The following is an 18844-nucleotide window of genomic DNA, read 5'->3' on the forward strand; positions in this document are numbered from 1 at the left end:
AATTGTAAAAGCTGGCCACGATTGAAGTGCAGTTGACAGCGTCAGCCAAATGCTCATTTAACGTGGCTATGTGCTTTCTTCAATTCTCTTCTTCATGATTTGGCTATTACAATGTTGGAGCAAGAAAGTAGATCAGCATAAGTCATGAGACCTGCCCAGATTCCTTGAACCTTCCTGCTGTAAAGGATTAAGTGTGGAAGAACATTTACTTCCCAGCTGAGAAGCTGAAAACACCAAGGATGACATGCGAGAGGCCGAGTGGACAAAGCGACAGGACAAAGTGGTGGTGGTGGTGGTGGTGGAGTGGGGAGCAGACAAAGCGATGGCCAACAAGACGTGGCAGGTGGTGAGAGGGAAGGAAGCCCCACGATGACGGAGCGCGTCCTGTCGGTGTAAGCCGTGGTGGCAGGGGAAGGTCCGTCCGCTATAACCAAAATCTGTTATAAAAGGCGTCCTTAAAACCAGGGTTTACTATATTGCAAAAATATGTCAGTTAAGATGACGATTTCAATCAGTTCAGTTTAGAGATACAGTGTGGAAACAGCCCTTCGGCCCACTGAGACCTTGCCGACCAATGATCACCTGAACATCAGTTCTATCCTGCACACTGGGGACAATTTATAAAAGCCAATTAATCTTCAAACTGGATCGTCTTTGGAATGTGGGTGGAAACCAGAGCACCTGGCGACAATCAACGTGGTCACAACGAGAATGTACAAACTCTGTCCAGACAGCAACCCTAGTCAGGATTGAACCCGGGTCTCTGGCGCTGTAAGGCAGCAACTCTACTGCTGCACCACTGTGCCACCTTAAAGTTTATAAGCATTACTCATGCAGGCACGATGGACACAAACGCAAAGTAATTGAATTTATGAAAGCAAACTGAAGGACTTTTATCTATAATCGCTAAATATAGTAGTGAAGGAGTTTTGGTGGTTGTGATAAAATTGGTGGATAAGTACAACAACAATGTACCCTTACCAACAGAGCTTTAGAATTGCATTTCTACAGCAAGTTGATCAGTAAGCCTATCTGCAATATACCATAAGTATATTTTAGACCTTGGCCTCCCGATAAAGATTGAGCAAAAGCTCTTTTGTACTTGATATAAGCGAGTTTAGTATTCTGAAAAACACAAGGAATCATTGGATTTGTCAAAGGTCGAATGCTATAAATTAAAATCGAACAAAGCGCTGTAGATTCAGTGAGTATAGTTTGAGTACGATTTTTTGTCTTTTTTTAGTGGGAGACCGGGGGGACCCGCAACCCTGGAGTCCCCCCCCGTCCCGTCCCGTCCCCCCCACCGCACACTAAGTGTCCCATCCCCGGTGACGTCCGGACCGACAAGACACCGGCCCCCAGGCCCAGCGTGTAGAAACTCCAACCCAGGCTTGATATTCCAGAAAAAAAGTAGGGAGTATTGGCCGGGAGGCCAGGAGGCCAGTTAGCCCCATAACCAGTAAAATAACCCCCAAAGATAAATATTTCATGAAATAAAAGACTTCATACAGCTAAAAGAATCTTTACAAAAAATGTTACCTGAAATGTCTCTTTGCCTCGCACTGTGTGCAAACAGCACAAAAAAAGTGATTTTGGCTGCAGCCATCTTCTGCTTCAGTAAGGGAAGCTGGTCGGTGATTGGCCGCAACACCCCTCAGAGACTGTGTCCGATTGGCCGCCGAGTGACCGGCGCATTATGTGATTGGACACGACGCCCTTGGAGACAGAGGCTGAATGGAGAGGCCAATTTGTTGATGGGACGAGAATTTTATGGGAAGCTGGTCGGTGATTGGACGCAACCCCTTTAGAGACAGCGATTGATTGGCTGCCAAATAATCGGGCAGAAAAAAATTGAAAAATAGGAAAACAAAAAAAAATCGGAATTCTGATTTAAATCGGAAATATATCGTGCCTGGCCAACCCCAGCTCACTGCCTCTCCCGCTGGGCCAACAGACAGCCCGGACAGACAACTCCAACGGCCCCAAACTCACAGCCAGCGCCAATTCCAGCCCAACCCTGCTCCAACTCCAGAGAAACCCACTCCCCGATGGGCCGCTACGGCAACAAGTTCCAGTTCGCCCATGGCCTCAGCCGCTACCCTAAGTACAAGCCGTACCTTGCGCACCACCGCCTTTTTCCCCTACGGTAACCGCTGCCACTTCATCCACAACCCCGAGGAGGAGTGAGGGCCCCAGCCTCGCCTGCACCAGAGCGCAATTTTGGGCTTAGCCTCTTCCGACCCGGCACTAGACTGGGCCGCGCTGCAGACGGCCTTCAGCCCCAACCTGGCGTTAGAGCTGGCCCAGACTCTGGGCTTGGGGCTGGGCAAGGGAGGGGGTGGAGGTTGCTGCTGCCGCCATCACCAACAGTACCTGCAGCTCCAGCGGGTACTCGGCCTTCCATGGCCGGCAGGAGCCCATCCACAGACTCTCTCTCCGACCAGGACGACTCCAGCAGCAGTCGCCCGTCTTCGAGAAGGGCCAGCAGCTGCCCATCTTCAGCAGGATCTCAGTGTCGGACTGAGGGGAGGGGGGTGGAGGTGGATGGCTGCCGGGGCCAACCCGGCGGGACAGGCAGAGCCGAGCTGGAGCCAGCGGCTGCAAGTCCGGGGCCGCCCCGTCAGCCCAGGGCCACCCCGGACAGGGATGGGGCACCAGGGAGGGTGACGGCCCAATAGCAACTCAACAGCACCCACAGCGACGGAGAGCCGACCCCAACCCCGACCATGGACGAAATGCAAGCCTGCACACAATGCAGCACCACCGTTGCCAGTCGGAATATCGAACTCGCATATTGCAGGAACATATTTTCAGACAAAGATGGTAACATTTTTACTAAAACATGCAAACTGGTTGTTATAATTATGAGTTTTTAAAAATATTTTAATCACAATTTTCCATATCAAGTCCATATTTTATTAGCTAAAATATACGAAACAAAAGTTTGCTAATAACAGAAGCACTTCTCTCTCACTCTTTCAATATGAAAAAATAATGCCCAAATGAGAATTTGCTATGTGGTACAAATACAATAAACAGTAACATTTGGTTGCAATACCCTATTATCCTAACATTTTGTTAAATCAGAGACAAATTTGGAAGACACAAACACACAAGGAATAAATAAACCATTAATTTGAATAACAAACAATGTCATCAAGTATTCATCCTACCTTCGTTCATTATCATCAAGATGAGCAAAAAGAACATTCTTAGAAATAGCTTTTGCTAGGGCAGTCATGGTCTTGTAGTCCTTTGGTATTACCTACAAAACAGTATAGACAAATGAAGCCTACCAGAATTTATCAGCTTTCAGATGGTAATAGATATTCACCATAAAATGTCCACCAGGAACTTATGTATTACCCTAATGAAAGGAACACAAATTTATCAAGTCTATAATCATAGATGCATAGTTGTACAGAGTGACAAAGGCCCTTCAACCCGCCATGTCAGACCTTTGTGCCTATCTAAATTAATCCCATTTGCCCACTCTCTGATGTCTACTGTGCCTTGCCCATGAAGATCAGAGGGGACCGTGCCTTTGCTGTGTCAGCACCGAGATTATGGAATGAATTGCCTCTACACGTTAAACAGGCCCCTTCTCTGGCTGTTTTTAAATCACTCCTGAAGACACATCTATTCTCCGTGGCCTTTGTAGACCAGTAAGGTGTCGACTTATTTATTTACTTTATTTGCTTAATTTTACTGCGTGGTTCATACTCATGTTTTATGTCTTTTAATTTATTGTTGAATTTCGTATGTAATTTATGCGCCTCATGTTAGCTGTATGTTCTGTTATTCTGCCTGTTTTATGATGTCTTGCTTATTTTTTTTCTGTACAGCACTTTGGTCAGCTTTGGTTGTTTTTTAAAGTGCTTAACAAATAAAGTTGGATTGGATTGGATTGCCCATTTAAATGTCTGGTTACATGTCTCCTAAATATAGTGAATTTATCAGATTCCACTAGCTGCTCTGACATAGAGTTCCAGTTATCAACCACTTTACATGTCAAAAAAAATGCCAACTCAAATCCCTGTAAATCTCCTTTCTCTTACTTACACTCTTGTTTTTGATACCCATATCACTGTAAAACAAATTCTGACCATCTACCCCTCTTATAATTTTATATGCCTCTCACATCACCTCTCAGCCTCCTTTGTTCCATGGAAAACATGCCCAGCCTATCCAATCGTACCCCATAACTCCATGTTTCCAATCCAAGCAATCTAGTGAATCTTTTCTGTACTCCCTCCAAGACAAGTTTTGAGGCAAATAAGCAATTCAAATTCCAGGATGGATCTTACTAAGGAAGAAGGACAGAGTTCGCAAAATAAATCCAATGGTTCAGGCGCTGCAAGCTCATGAGGGACATGGCCAATGTCCACAAAGTTCAGGATGTTCATGAATCTGATATTCTAACTTCAGCTGTAAGAGGTTACTATGTTAGGGAGGGACAAGTTCATAGAGAGATTTGAAAAGCATGTTGAACATTTAATATATTTGAGATAGTTTAGCTACGGTTCAATATAGTGTTGATAAGAAATAAAAGGGTGCACACAAAGTAAGATCTGGGGTAGGAGCAACAGAGATTTGGACAAAATCAGATTTACTGAAGACTAGACTAAGTGGGACCCGTTGGGTTCCAGTCGCACGGGAGGCCTGATCCCCCAATGCAACCTATTCCCCAATCCAGTACTCAACCATGAAGTGGGAGAGGGGGTGTAGTGGTGTGGGCAGGGGGTGGTGTGAGGGGGGTGGGGTGGTGTGGGGGAGGAGGGGGAGGGGAAGGGGTGGGTGTGGGGGGGGGGGGGGGGTAGGGACTCCACTCAGCAGCCACCAGCCGCGGCACCACACAGCACCTCCCGACTCTACTCAGTGGCTTCCCCGACTCCACACAGCGGCTTCCCCGACTCCACAATCTTCAGATCTCACAATTTTCCACCGGTCGGAAACAAAACTTGGTGCGCTTGGAGCAGAGGAGAACGGTAAGGTGGCAAACAAATCCTAGCGATATAGGGTACCGTTTTTGCACAAATTTAAAAACAACGCAAATCGGAAGAGGACAAGATGAGAGTTTTAATAATAGTATAGATAGATAGAACAAGGATGGACAGCAGCGCAGAGTCATACAGCATGGAAACAGGCCCATATACCGACCAAGATGCCCTATGTTAGTTCCACTTGCCCACATTTGGCCTATATCCCTCTAAACCATTCCCATCCATATACCTATCCAAATGTCTTTTGGACAGTGCAGAGTGAATAGATCAATTTCCCTCATGGGATAAAAAAAAGTCCTATCGTATCACATCGAACCGTTAACACAATCAATTAAGACATAAGTCATGATGGGGAAGAGGATGGTCAGCAGATTAGTGGAAGAGTCAAAGAGCAAAAAACATAGATCCATTGGGCAAGATAAGATAGCATATGGTGAAAGATAAAGAAATTAGGGAAAGATCAGGATTAGGATGGGAAACATTTAAAGGAAGTCTGTGTTGATATGCCAGAATTAGGAAGCAAAGCAGCTAAGGCTCTGTAGGAAGAAACTGCAAACCCACCTCGACCTGAAACATCAACCATTCCTTTTCTCCAGAGATGCTGCCTGACCCACTGAGTTGCTCCAGCATTTTGTGTCTAAGCAGCTGAAGATGTTAGTCAACTGTTCTAAACTGACGTTCCCAGGTAGTCGGGAATTCACATTTTTAATACAAAGAGGAAAAATAAGGCAAAATGAGTAAAGGTGGAAAAAATGCCAGTTGTCACAAGCAGACCTGGATTTCTGAACAAAATCCAAATATGTATCATACCTTTCGTACATAAGAGACTGCATCTTCTTCAGTATACACTTCAGCACTCACACCACCTCTTCTGCGCCTGGCCTTTACAACTGGATTTGGTGGTGGTGGTGAAATCTCATCATCATGCGAGTCTGACTGAGAATTAGACTTCTGTCGAGCCAAAATTTGTTTGCACTCTTCCTAGATGTAAACCAGAAAAAGATCTGTTTTATACACACATTCCAATGTCTTTGTTAAAATCAAACATACTAACATTAAAAATTCTCCAAAGACTGGTTAGAAATGTCTTGTTGTCAGTGGTGTCCAATCAAGTTGAATAAAACTAGACCTGGTCCTTCCCCATTGATCATGGCTGCCTGCATTTACCTGGACTGGATACAAGGAGCAATGCATCAGACTTACTGCACCTCGCAAAATTATACAAGGTCAAAGCATCTAAATACCTCGGTGGTGAGCAAACCCTGGGCAATTTATTGCTGAGATCCCAGCTTGAAATGGCCTCTTTAACAGGAGGCAAAGCTAGGGAGCACAATTATATCTTATTGTCAAAACAAAGGCAATAAGTCAAGAATAAATAACGTAATTCTGTCTTATCCCCATTCAATTGAATGGGGTTTATGATCTGGCGTCAGGTATAACTGGCATTGGATCAGGGAGGAAAATTCAAAAACATGATGCTGATGGATCTCACCAAGATGAGGATCCTTCATTGGATTGGTCGACAGATACGCTATCATCTGTCACTCAGCACATCCCAGTCTTCCAGCAAGTCCTCTCATATCTAGGATTTAATGAATTGCTGCACAATTTGACCCATAACATTACGCTCTGTTTTTTAATCTGCAAGATACCAGTGTTTTGTTCGCAATAGCTACTTTATGTTTTTGTTGCATATCATTTCAACTCCTTGTCCCACTCCCAAACCTACCATCTGCCCTCATCCTTCCCCACAGCCGTGGTTAGCCTAAAGCAAACTAGAAGAACAACATCTTATATAGCACTTGGGTAGCCTCTGACCCATATAGTATGGATATTGAAGTTTCCAAAATCGGGTAACCCACAACCCTTGTGTTACATTCCTCCTCCCCCGTCATACCCAAGCTCTTTCCACCATTGCTCATTTTTCTCATCCCTCCTCCTCATTACCAAGACTCGTTACCCTCACCCACTTGGTTACATCTGCCTATCACTCGCATCTCTATCCATCTTATGTTTTTTCTCCCTTGGATCACCTTTCCACACCCACTCCACAACCTGGTCCCATCTACCGATCTCCCTTTCCTATCTGGTTCCACATATCTCCTACCCGTCTCATCACTCTCCTTTCCCCTATCCTCAGTCACTCCAACAGTTGCGTTGGGGGACCAGGCCTCCCGTGTGACAGGGACCCAATGGGTCCCACTTAGTCTAGTAATATTTAAAGCTGGAGTTCAGAAAACAATTTCCCTCAAGACAATTAAGTTAGTTCTCACACCTGAAGGGTGTGGGGATACAGAATGAACATTATTCTTAAAATATATATTGTTTTAAGGTTAAAGATTAACCACTTTCTTCTCATCAACTTGCTTTTGTAGTTATTCCACATTTGCTTGAATAATGCTTCTATTTCCACCCATCTCATAAACTAGATTATACACATACAAACTTGCAAGATCAACAAAACAGGTGTTCTGGAATGTGGCTAAAACTTTCTTATTAAATTAATTTTATAAGCAAATCTGGCACTGATTAAATCAAAGGTAAACCTCAAGGCCTCAAATTAAAAAAAGTAAGCTTTCATATATCGTGAACATTTACCTCCCCAAACTCCACCACCGTGGGCACATCTCCAATTCCAATGGTTTTGGGTTAGAGATAGCTATTGTCGATCAAGTCAATAGCACTTCTGTGCAATGCTGTCCATATTTTAAACAATTTTAAGCAGGAAAAACGTTTACAATACTTTCACAAAATTGAACAACTACAAGTTTATCATGTGCTTTAAAACTTGGCACAATATAAATCTGTCCATGTTCGTATTCGAGGTCAGTGTCGAGTTACTTAACTGGAACCATCTTCCAATTTGGAGTTAAAAGGAAACAAATTCCCAGTCTTGACATTTTGCCTATAATACGTATTTTGAGAGCAAACTCTCAAGCTTCTCATTCTTATGTCTTTGAAAGCCTGGATCCAAACTATCTTTCAGTAGCTATGAACACAATTCTAGGTTCACCTGGCAAAATATATCACAGCATCAGCAAATAGCTGATAGAAGTAATCATATTTCACCCCCCCCCCCCCCCCCCCCCCACACCCCCCACCCATACATTTCTCCTGACGGTACTGATTTTACTTACACAGTACACTTTCAGAGATGCCAGCAGTCCTCTGAAGCTCAGTCAAGTGCCCATTTATCATATGTGACAGTGGTCAATGAAAATAGGTAAGACTTCATTTCATTGCTGAATGACAGTGTGCCCTATTGAAAGATCACCTATAAAATGCATTAAACTAGACAATGAGGCAGGTATCAAAAACACAATGGCAATAATCCTGAGATCATTGGCACCAATTCCAGTATTCTTCCTCAATGCAACATCAAGTAACAGATGACCTGATCCCAGCTTGTGTTGGTGAACACAGGGACCTTCATGGATTCATAATGACTGATATTTGCATCAACATAACTGTACTTAGCAATTCATTTTAAAAGTGTGTTGATTCCCAAGAGATGTAACAAAAAAAAATCACCCGGAGAAAACCCACACAGTCACAGGGAGAACATACAAACTGTCCAGACAGCACCCGTAGCTAGGATCGAACATAGGTCTCAGGCGCTGAGGCAGCAACTTTACAAAATGAAAAAATGAACAGGTTATGGTTAAACTCATTGTTTCTTGATTGCACTCCTGATAAGAGATGTGCTCAGTAATACAAGTAAAATGGACCCAAATGCAACCCAAACACTTTATGTTAACCTCAGCTAAGAAAAATACGCTCCAAAGGGCATAGCCATGATACATTTGTTTGGTTCCATTTTATATTTAACATTAATGATTATTTTCACTCATTTTCCTGGAAATTGCTGGGACTTTGGGAAGATATTATATGAAATATCCTTTGCATTGTTGCCTTATGCAATACTGTTAAGTTTTAGCAATAGAGAGTTCTTATAATTAGGAATTAATCTTCAATGCTTTTTTGCTGGTGTAAATGTTTGGAAGTAGAGATTAACAATATTCCACTTTTGTCTTAAGTGAGCTGTCAGACTATGTTCTCGTTTTACAGGAAGAGCTAAACAACTGTTCGAATTCAGTAATAATCATGTGGGATTAAAAAGAAGAACAAATTAGGCATCTTGAAAATGTTTCATATAATCGTTATAAAATCAGTGGGACTTCACTATTATTCAATTCCACTTAGTTTCTTTCACAGCACTGACTGAAAATGGAACAATCCACATTGGCTTACAAGACCTGATCACGAGCTGTCATGTCGCATAGCCATTAGCATTAGATTTAAATAGGACACAACGATAATCTTGAACAGCGGATCAAATTATCTCTTTGGCCTTTACTGGTAAAACGACTGATAAATTCCTCACGATCAACATTACGGATGCCACCTATGACAGGAAGCTTAAAAGAACCAGTTTGGATTTGTCTAAACTGTATAGAGACAGGCTGCTTCAGAATAAATTACTTATCTTCTGTCCCTCTAAGCCTAATCAAAACCAACAGAACATGAATGGATATTAGCCTTTTGACACAAAATAATTTTAATAATTCAAGACAAAGCAATTTGCTGGACAGATAATGGACAAAATCTGTTCCTTTAACAAGACTGCACAAGGTTCTATTGTTAAAAGATAAAAGATCCAATGCACAAACTCAAAGTTATTAAATCAGTTATAAATAAGAGCCACTTGGAGAAAAAACATAACAATTATCTAGTAAAGGCAGTAGCCCTATCTTTTCCTCCATTTCAAACGAAGTTCTAACTCGACGTTAAACTCAAACTAAATGCTGGAATCCCCAACCTTTTTATGAGGGAGACACCATAGTCATGATAACTTTTATTGGTAAAACATGAGGGCTGATCAACAATTTATCAAGGCATGTAGTCAAAGACAATAAATCTCATCATCCCAATGCTATCTTTATTCCAAGAAAATATAAAAAGAAATCCACAGCAACTACTATTTACCGGTTACATGAAAGAACACAAGAAACAGGAAACAGGAAGCTATTCAATGAAATCAATGCTAAAAATGTCATTCAATCAGAAGAGTCCTGATCCAAAATGTCACCTATCCATTTCCTGAGACGTTGCCGAGTTACTCCAGCACTTAGTCCCATTTGTAAACCAGCATTTGCAGTTCATTGTTTCTACTTTTCACATTCCTGCCTGTGCCCTATGCTCCTTACAAACTGTCTAAATCCTACAAACCAAAAATCTGTCTGATGTAGCCTTGGAGTATATTCAACCATGCATTGACACTTGGATTAAAACAAAATGTTTGTATCTGCATAATGAACTAACGCACACTAAATTAAAAATAATTTTAAAAATTTTGAGCAGCACTCAAGTAATTATATTTTATGATCTTCACAATGGCAAACTGATTTTAATTTTGCAATACGTTCAAAATTCACGAACAATAATTCATTTAAAGTTTCATACACATTTTAATTAACATAATTGAATATTAACAGAATTATTTTTATTCACAATAAGACCAGAGTAACCACTTTCCATTTTTGTGAAGGCACAATGCACCTCAAGCCTCAAGTATGCTATAAACAATGGCAGGAATCCAAATCTGAAGCAACCCATTCCTTCTTCTCTGTCAAGCACTTCTTATATTACCCGTTACCTCTGCAAAGGATTTTCAGCCATATCAGAATGCAGAACTGGAATGGAAGCAAATCCCGGGCAACTTAATGCTTTCTTTCTTTCTATGCTCGCTTCAAAAGGGAGAACAATGTACCTTCATGACAATGCAGTGATCCTAGTCTCCATGGTCAAAGTGAGAAGACCTTCATCAGGTTGAACCTTGAAGAGCATCCGGCCCTAATCGTATACCTGGCTGCATTCCCAAAGTTTTCATGGACACCTTCAACCTCTCATTACTATGGTCCGTGATCCCCACCTGCTTTAAACAGACATCCATTATACTGGTGCCCAAGAAGAACAAGATGATATGTCACAATGACCAACAACTGGTGGTACTCACATCCATTGCATTTCTTTCTAAAACATTTTGTCTACTCCACTGCGAAATCTCCTCAAGGTATGTCTATTTTGAAGAATTTCTCCTCCACTCTCCGAAGCTTCTTCCTCCCCCCCCCACCTCCACATCAGTCTGAAGAAGGGTCTCGACCCTAAACATCACCTATTCCTTCACTCCATAGATGCTACCTACCTCACCCACTGAGTTTCTCCAGCATTTTTGTCTACCTTCCATTGTGAATAAATGCTTTGAGAGGTTCTCAATAGTGCAAATCAACGCCTACCTCACTGATAAACTGCACCCACGTTAATTCACATACCTCCACAAAGATCAACATCAAATGTCATCTTTCTGTGCCTCCATTCTGCGATGGACCACTTCGACAGCACGAACACTTAGGTCAGGCTGTTGTTCATCGACTACAGCTTAGAGTTCAATCAAAATTAGAAGTTTGTACGTTCTCCCTGTGACCGCACGGGGTTTCCCCTGGGTACCCCGGTTTCCTCCTACACGCCAAAGATGTACAGTTTTGTAGGTTAATTGGCTTCAGTAAATTCTCCCTAGTGTGTAGGACACATTGTCAAACTCAGGATACAGGATCGCCGCTCCTCCCTATACCACTGGATCATCGACTTTGGCATCCCCAAATCAGTGCAGATTGACAACGACCTCTGGTCTGCATGCTCAGTCCCCTGCTCTATCCTCTCTATGCCCAAGACTGTGGAACTAGACACAGTTCAACGCCATCTTTAAATTAGCTGATGATACCACCATTGTCTTACCAATAACAGATAGCGTCTGGGGGGGGGGGGGGTGATTGATAATTTTCTCTACTTTTAGAAGAACAATCTTGCATTTAACATTAGAAAGACCAAGGAGCTGGCTGCTGACCTCAGGAAAGAAAAGCTGAGGGTCCAAGGCCTGTCTTCATTGGCGGGACAGATTTAAGTTCCTGGGGATGCACATTTCTGATAATGCCCAGCATATTGACGCAAGCACAAAGAAAGCTCACCAACAACTCTGCTCAGAGGTTTGAGGGGATTTGACATGTCGCTGAGCACTCTTTCAAACCTCTCCACAGAAGAGCATATAGATTGGTTGAATCTGCAACTGGGTTGGAATTCAAACCTCCAGAATGAAGGAAGTTGTAGAAAATAGTGAATACTAGACTAAGTGGGACCTGTTGGGTCCCATGTTCACACGGGAGGGCTGGTCCCCCAACGCAATATTCCACCTCTCCACCAATTCCAATATTGGTGGCCAGTGGGGAGGGGGCTTTCTGGAGCGCTCGTATGGGTGTTGTGGGCTGAAGGGACCGGTTTACAGAGAGCTAGTATGGACATTGTGGGCGAAATGGATTCTTGGGGTGGCAGCACAGACACTCAAGTCTGATATGCTGGCAGCTCACTCACGGGCTGGTGGGCTGGTAGTTGATTCACGGCTATTCCTCAAAATTGCATTTCAAGCAAGGTGCAAGGCCATCAAATTCAAATGCAGTTTCATACCATTTCAAGCAGGGTGCAAGGCCACCAAATTCAAATGCAGTTTCATACCATTTCATGCAGGGTGCAAGGCCACCACATTCAAATGCAGTTTCATACCATTTCAAACCGGGTGAAACCACCATAAAACCACACAAAACACCACACTGGCCGTTCAGTAGACATTCAGTGTGTTCAGTTGATTCACAGCTCAGGCAGAGTCGAGACGTCTCCCTCCCCCATCTTGCAGAGACTGAGCCACACCCACACTTCTGGGTTTTATAATCCCTCCCCCCTCCTACCGGAAGGGGCGTGGCCTTCATGGCGTGATTGAAAGGAGAGAGATTCTCAACATATTTTACACACTAATAACACTTTTATTTTTCATTGATGGGAAGAATCCTCTGCACCTGATGAGCGGAGGGGGACTGAGTAAGATGGCCAAAATTCACAGCCGTAAGTGGTAGCGTTTTATCTAAAATCAATTTACAGTGCAAACAGGAAATTGTCAAGTTTAGACTCTCAATCATCTGCCATTTCAAACCAACCACCGCCAACCATTTGCTGTGCTACATTTCAAACCAACCACCGCCAACAACCATTTGCTGTGCTTTATTTCAAACCAACCACCGCCATCAACCATTTGCTGTGCTTTATTTCCCAACCACCGCCATCAACCATTCTGCTGTGCTTTATTTCAAACCAACCACATTTTCATTTTCAAACCACATTAAGGGCACTCAAGGTCAGTAAAACCACACTCACAGTTTAGTAGACATGTGTTCAGTGTTATTCACAGCTCAGACTGAGAGACGTGACCCTCTCGCTCCCCCATCTTGCAGAGACTGGCTGAGGCACTCAACACTTCCGGGTTTTATAGTCCCTCCGGAAGGGGCGTGGCCTTCAGGAGAGAGAATCTTAAAAATTTTAAAACACTAATAACTCTTATTTTTCATCGATGGGAAAAATCCTCTTGTCCTGCACAGCGGAGGGGGACTCGAAGTAAGATGGCCCAAAATCACAACCGTAAGTGGCAGCGTTTTATCTAAAATCAATATACACAACACCAAGAAGTGGTCAAGATCAGACTTTTAGTAATATAGACTGCCCAACCCATCATTGGTATTAACCTCCCCACCATGGAAGGGATCTACAGAATGTGCTGCCCTTAAGAAGGCAGCTAATATTATCAAGAACAAGCATCACTCAGGGCACACTGTTTTTTTTTCCAATGCTGCCATCGAGAAGATAGGACAGAAGTCAGAGAATCATTACCTCCCGGTTCAAGAACAGCTTCTTCCCATCAACCATAAGGCTCTCGAACCACCGTGCACAACCCTAACCATAATCCTACCTCACACCGAACCCCTACAGACTTTGCACAACCACAAATGATCTGAGTAGTTTGGTATTTGCACCATAATGTTCGACTTCACTTAAGAATAACTGATAATTTATTGTGTATTTATTGTTGTTGTCTCTAATGCACCTGTAAAGATGCAGCAAGTAAGAATTTCATTGTTTCGGTTCATGACGTGACAACCGCTCATGACTCTTGACTCCCTCTTTTATCTGAATCTTAAAACCTGTTCAGTTCTGTTGAAAGGCTATTGAGCTGTAACATTAACTGTTTCTCTCTCCATAGATGCCTGACCTGTTGAGTATTTCCAGGATTTTTTTTTCCTTTCACCACCCCCACTCTAAACCCACGTATTCTTGCCAGAGTTCAGAAGGATCACAATGACCTGTAAAAATCTTTGAAGCAAAGTAAAAAAACTAATCATAACAAATTAATCATATCACAATTTAACATTCAGTGAAAGGCGTATGGTAGTCATCATAATTAAAAATAGAAAATATAGTTCAATTGTCAAGTTCAGAACAACAGCCAGAGCAGCATCTAGGTCAAACTGGCGAATATGTACTTGCCAATCACCAATGGTTCTAATGTGAGTGAACCTATTGCAATTAAACTGCATCTCCTGCCAGTCATCAGAACCATGATTCAAATTGCATCTCAATGCAATGCACTACCTTCATTTCATTCAAGGTTAGATAGAAACAAAAGTACCTGAATACAATTTTTTTTCTTTTGAAAGGCGATTGGGTGGGAAACAACCGCATGGATACTCTCAGCAAACAACTCATGATCATAGTAGTAGTCGGCCCCCCCTCGGTCATGACTGGCCATGGGTGATGCATCCTAGTTGATGTGTGGTCGGATGTAAGCCTGTGCGATGTCATATGGTGCCCATGCAGCACGTCCCCCCTCTCCACGTCGCTGATGATCCAAAGGAACAGCAGGGCCACTGGACCACCACTGGACCGTCCCCGGTTTCTCCCCCCCCCCCCCCCCCCACTCGACTCGTGTCCATCATCCCCGCCCGGACACCGGCCCCCAGGCCCTCCGCCAACGTGGAGAAACGCCAACCCCAGCTCACCTCCATCTCTCCCGCCGGGCCAACCAACAGCCCAGACAAACGACACCAGTGGCCCCAGGCCCACCGAACTCACAGGCCCGCAGCCAGCGCCAACTCCAGCCCAACCCCACTCCAGTCCAAAGGAACCCGTTCCCCAATGGGCTGCTACAGCGACAAGTGCCAATTCACCCATGGCATGGCCGAGCTGTGCTCCCTCATCCGCCACCCCAAGTACAAGCCGTACCTTGCACACCACTGGCTTCTGCCCCTACGGTACCCGCTACCACTTCATCCACACCCCCGAGGAGGAGCGAGGGCCTGGCAAGGGACTGGGGGAGAAGGTTGTGGTGCCGCCAGCACCACCAACTTCCATGGCTGGTAGGAGCCCATCCGCAGACTCGCTCTCCGACCAGGACGACTCCAGCAGCAGCGGCTCCGAGTCACCCGTCTTCGAGCAGGGCCGGTGGCTGCCCATCTTCAGCAGGATCTCGGTGTCGGACTGAGGGGCGGGGGGTGGAGGTGGAGGGCTGCCGGCCAACCCGGCGGGATAGGCAGAGCCGAGCTGGAGCCAGCGGCTGCAAGTCCGGGGCCGTCCCGCCAGCCCAGGGCCACCCCGGACAGGAACGGGACACCGGGGAGGGGACGGCCCAGCAACAACTCAACAGCATCCGCAGCGACGGAGAGCTGACCCCGATAACGGGCGAAGCGCAAGCCTACACACAATGCAGCACCACTGTTGCCGAGACTGTTTTATAGCTAGTGACCTATGACCTGGGCATGCGCATTCGGAATACCAAACTTGTTCATTGCTTGAGCAAACGCACTAAATTTCACTCTAAATTCCCCGGCACTCTCTCACGCACAGGCCCTTTGGCCACCAAAGTCCATGCCGATCATTGATCACCCGTTCACACTAGTTAGTCATAATCATAGAGTTATACGGTGTGGAAACAGGCCTTTTTGCACAACTTGCCCGTGCCAACATCCACACTAGTCCCACATGCCTACATTTGGCCCATACCCCTCCAAACCTTTCCTATTCATGCACCTATCCAAACGTTTCTTAAACCTTTTGATAGTGCCTGCCTTAACTACCTCCTCTGGCAACCTGTTCCATATACAACTCACACTACTCAACACTGTACCTCGGTGACTGCTAATCACCCCCCCCCCCCCCCCCCCCCCCCCCGGACACTTCTCCCACAGGAAAAACACTATGACTGTATGCTTGTAAATAGATTTATTTATTGAAAGCATATTCTATGTCGCTTTCCAGATAGATGCTAACCATATTTCGTTGTCTCTGTACTGTACACTGACAATGACAATTAAAGTTGAATCAGAATCAGTTGAATAAGAATCTGAATCAGTATACCTACCGCCCTTTGTGTAAAAAGGTTGTCCCTCAATTTCCTATTAAATCATTCCTCCCCTCACCTTAAATCTATGTCCTTTGTTTCTTGATTCCCCGACTCTGGATAAAAGATTGTGCTTTGACCCAATCTAATTCTCATGATCTTATACACCTCTATAAGATCACCCTTCATCCTCCTGTGTTCCAAGGAATAAAGTCCTATCCTTGCTCAACCTTTCCCTATAGCCCAGTCGGAGTCCTGGCAACATCCTCGTAAATCTTTTTGCACCCTTTCCAGTTTAACATCTATGTTATCCCACTTTCACATCTTCTCACTAGAGGCAATTATACAAAGGCTAATTTACCCAAAATCCCACACTTTTAGGATGAGGGAGGCAACCAGAGAGCCTGACGAAAACCCTCAGGCAGTCACAGGGAGAATGTGCAAAATGTGTAGGAAAGAATTGCAGATGCTGGTTTAAATCGTGGGTAGACACAAAATGCTGGAGTAAATCAGCGGGACAGGCAGCATCTCTGGAGAGAAGGAATGGGTGACGTTTCGGGTCAAGACCCTTCTTCAAACTGATGTCAGGGAAGTGGGCGGGACAGAGATAGAATGTAGTCGGAGACAGTCGGAGTCACGTGCAGGCTCTGCGATCGTTTCACTGAACACCCCTGCTGTCAGCATTAACCTACCTGATCTCATGGTTGCTCAGCACTTATCTCCCCCTCCCAATCTGACCTTTCTGCCCTGAGCCTCCTCCATTGTCAGAGTGAGGCCCAGCGCAAATTGGCGGAACAGCACCTCATATTGCACTTGGGTGGCTTACACCCCAGCGGTATGAACATTGACTTCTTCAACTTAAAATACCCCTTGCTTTCCCTCTTTCTCCATCTCCTCCCCAGTTCTCCCGCCAGTCTCGCTGTCTCCAACTACATTCAATCTCTGTCCCGCCCACTCCCGACATCAATCTGCAGAAGGGTCTTGACCCGAAATGTCACCCATTCCTTCTCTCTAGAGATGCTGCCTGTCCCGCTGAGTTACTCCAGCATTTTGTCTACCCAAGAGAATATGCAAACTCCACACAGATAGCACCAGAGGTCAGGATCAAACCTGCGTCTCTGGCACCATGAGGAAGCAGCTCTGCTAGCTTACAATTTGGGAGGATTATACTTTAAGGCTTAGATTTAGTTTGAAGGACTCCACAGTTAACGTGCCCTAGCTTGGTGTGCACTCATTTTCCCCTCCTCTATGCTCCTTTTCCAACAACCTGTTGGGTCCATTTCACCTCCAACCTTTGTCACTTACTCCACACGTCTGCCAATTTAACAACCCCCTCACCTGTATTTGCCAGGCCTTGTCCAGCCCTCCTAATTTATTTTCCAGCTTTCTCCCCGCCACAATCAAGTCTGAGGAAGGACCCCAACCCGAAACGTAAGCTGTCCATTCCTTCCACAGATGCTGCCTGACACACTGAGTTATTCCAGCACTTTGTTTCATTTTGGTAAACCACCATCTGCAGTTCATTGTGTTTCTCTCACTGGGTGTGCAGTTGACAACATGAGTGCAGCACCCCAAAGGTCAATTACTTGTGGGTTCCAATCAACAGTGCCAATAGGTCAACCAGCCATCACTCAAACAACTGTCACATTTCTTAAGTAAGGGAGACACAATCATCATCAATGCAACATGACACACACAGGGAAATCATCCAGGGACCATTCTTACCGGAATTTTTCTTAAAATTAAATTTATATGCAATGCGTGTAGCTTTTTGTTTAATTTTACCTTTTCCAGCTTATCGAAATGCTCCTTGAGAAACTTCATGGGTCGTTCGGGTTTTGTAATGCAGAGGCTGACAATGCATTCCTTCAGGATTTGCTGGATGTTGTGCTTCTGGACGTAGACTTCGCATCCTTTCAAGCTCTCATCTTCCTCCATATTCGACGCGGCCATCTTTTATGCGGTTTTATATTTATATTCGTCATAAAAATAAGCAAACGCCAATGAATAGCTCTTCTCGTCCAAACCCTCACGGGGCGGATGAATTACTGTGAGTGTGTGGGGAAGGGAGGAGGAGGGGAGGGGGGTGGGTGCGGATGGATTAGATGATGTGTGGGAAGATGTCAGTTGGGTGCCATCCCGGGTGTTGGTGGCAGCGATGGGGGTCCCCAGCCTCCGCCCTCCCTCCCTCTAACTCCAACCGCTGGCGTTTGAAAGGCAAACCGTCGAGCGCTACCCGACCGCCCCGCGTGCGCGCGCGCTGCCCCCGGGGACTCCAACCACCCGCGCGCGCGTTCCCTCTCCTCTTCTCTCCTCTCCGCGCACCTACCTCTGCCCTGCAACCAGCCCCGCGGACACGCGCTCGATCACTCGCTCGCGTGGACGTCCGTCCGACTGACAGCCTGCCTCCCACCACCACCACTGCGCATGCGCTCGGCAGCCCTCCTCCTCCTCACCCCCACCGGAGCATAGACGCGCATGCGTACTGTACACAGCACCCCTGATGCCGAGAGAACGAGTCAGAGGGGAAAGAGGGGGGAGGGGGGAAATGAGCATGCGCGGACTCCGC

General features: G+C 45.1%; 1 protein-coding gene across 2 annotated transcripts in view; it reads right to left on the bottom strand.

Annotated features, from left to right (window-relative positions):
• The window catches only part of prkar1b (protein kinase, cAMP-dependent, regulatory, type I, beta), a 101059-nt gene extending 82324 nt beyond the window's left edge, over positions 1 to 18735 (bottom strand). The window contains exons 1-4 of one of the 2 annotated variants that reach the window (XM_055651628.1): positions 18605 to 18735; positions 18061 to 18228; positions 5814 to 5984; positions 3174 to 3265 (exon numbers count right to left, since the gene is read on the bottom strand). In XM_055651628.1, the coding sequence (XP_055507603.1) occupies positions 3174 to 3265; positions 5814 to 5984; positions 18061 to 18228 (431 nt within the window). In that variant the 5' untranslated portion in view covers positions 18605 to 18735. Of the gene's footprint in view, positions 1 to 3173; positions 3266 to 5813; positions 5985 to 18060; positions 18540 to 18604 lie in introns of those variants that run through there. The other variant, XM_055651629.1, reaches the window with a different exon arrangement.
• Between the last annotated feature and the right edge of the window lie 109 nt (positions 18736 to 18844).

Source organism: Leucoraja erinacea, chromosome 20, assembly GCF_028641065.1.
Source record: "Leucoraja erinacea ecotype New England chromosome 20, Leri_hhj_1, whole genome shotgun sequence".
In the NCBI taxonomy this organism is placed as follows: Eukaryota; Metazoa; Chordata; class Chondrichthyes; order Rajiformes; family Rajidae; genus Leucoraja; species Leucoraja erinaceus.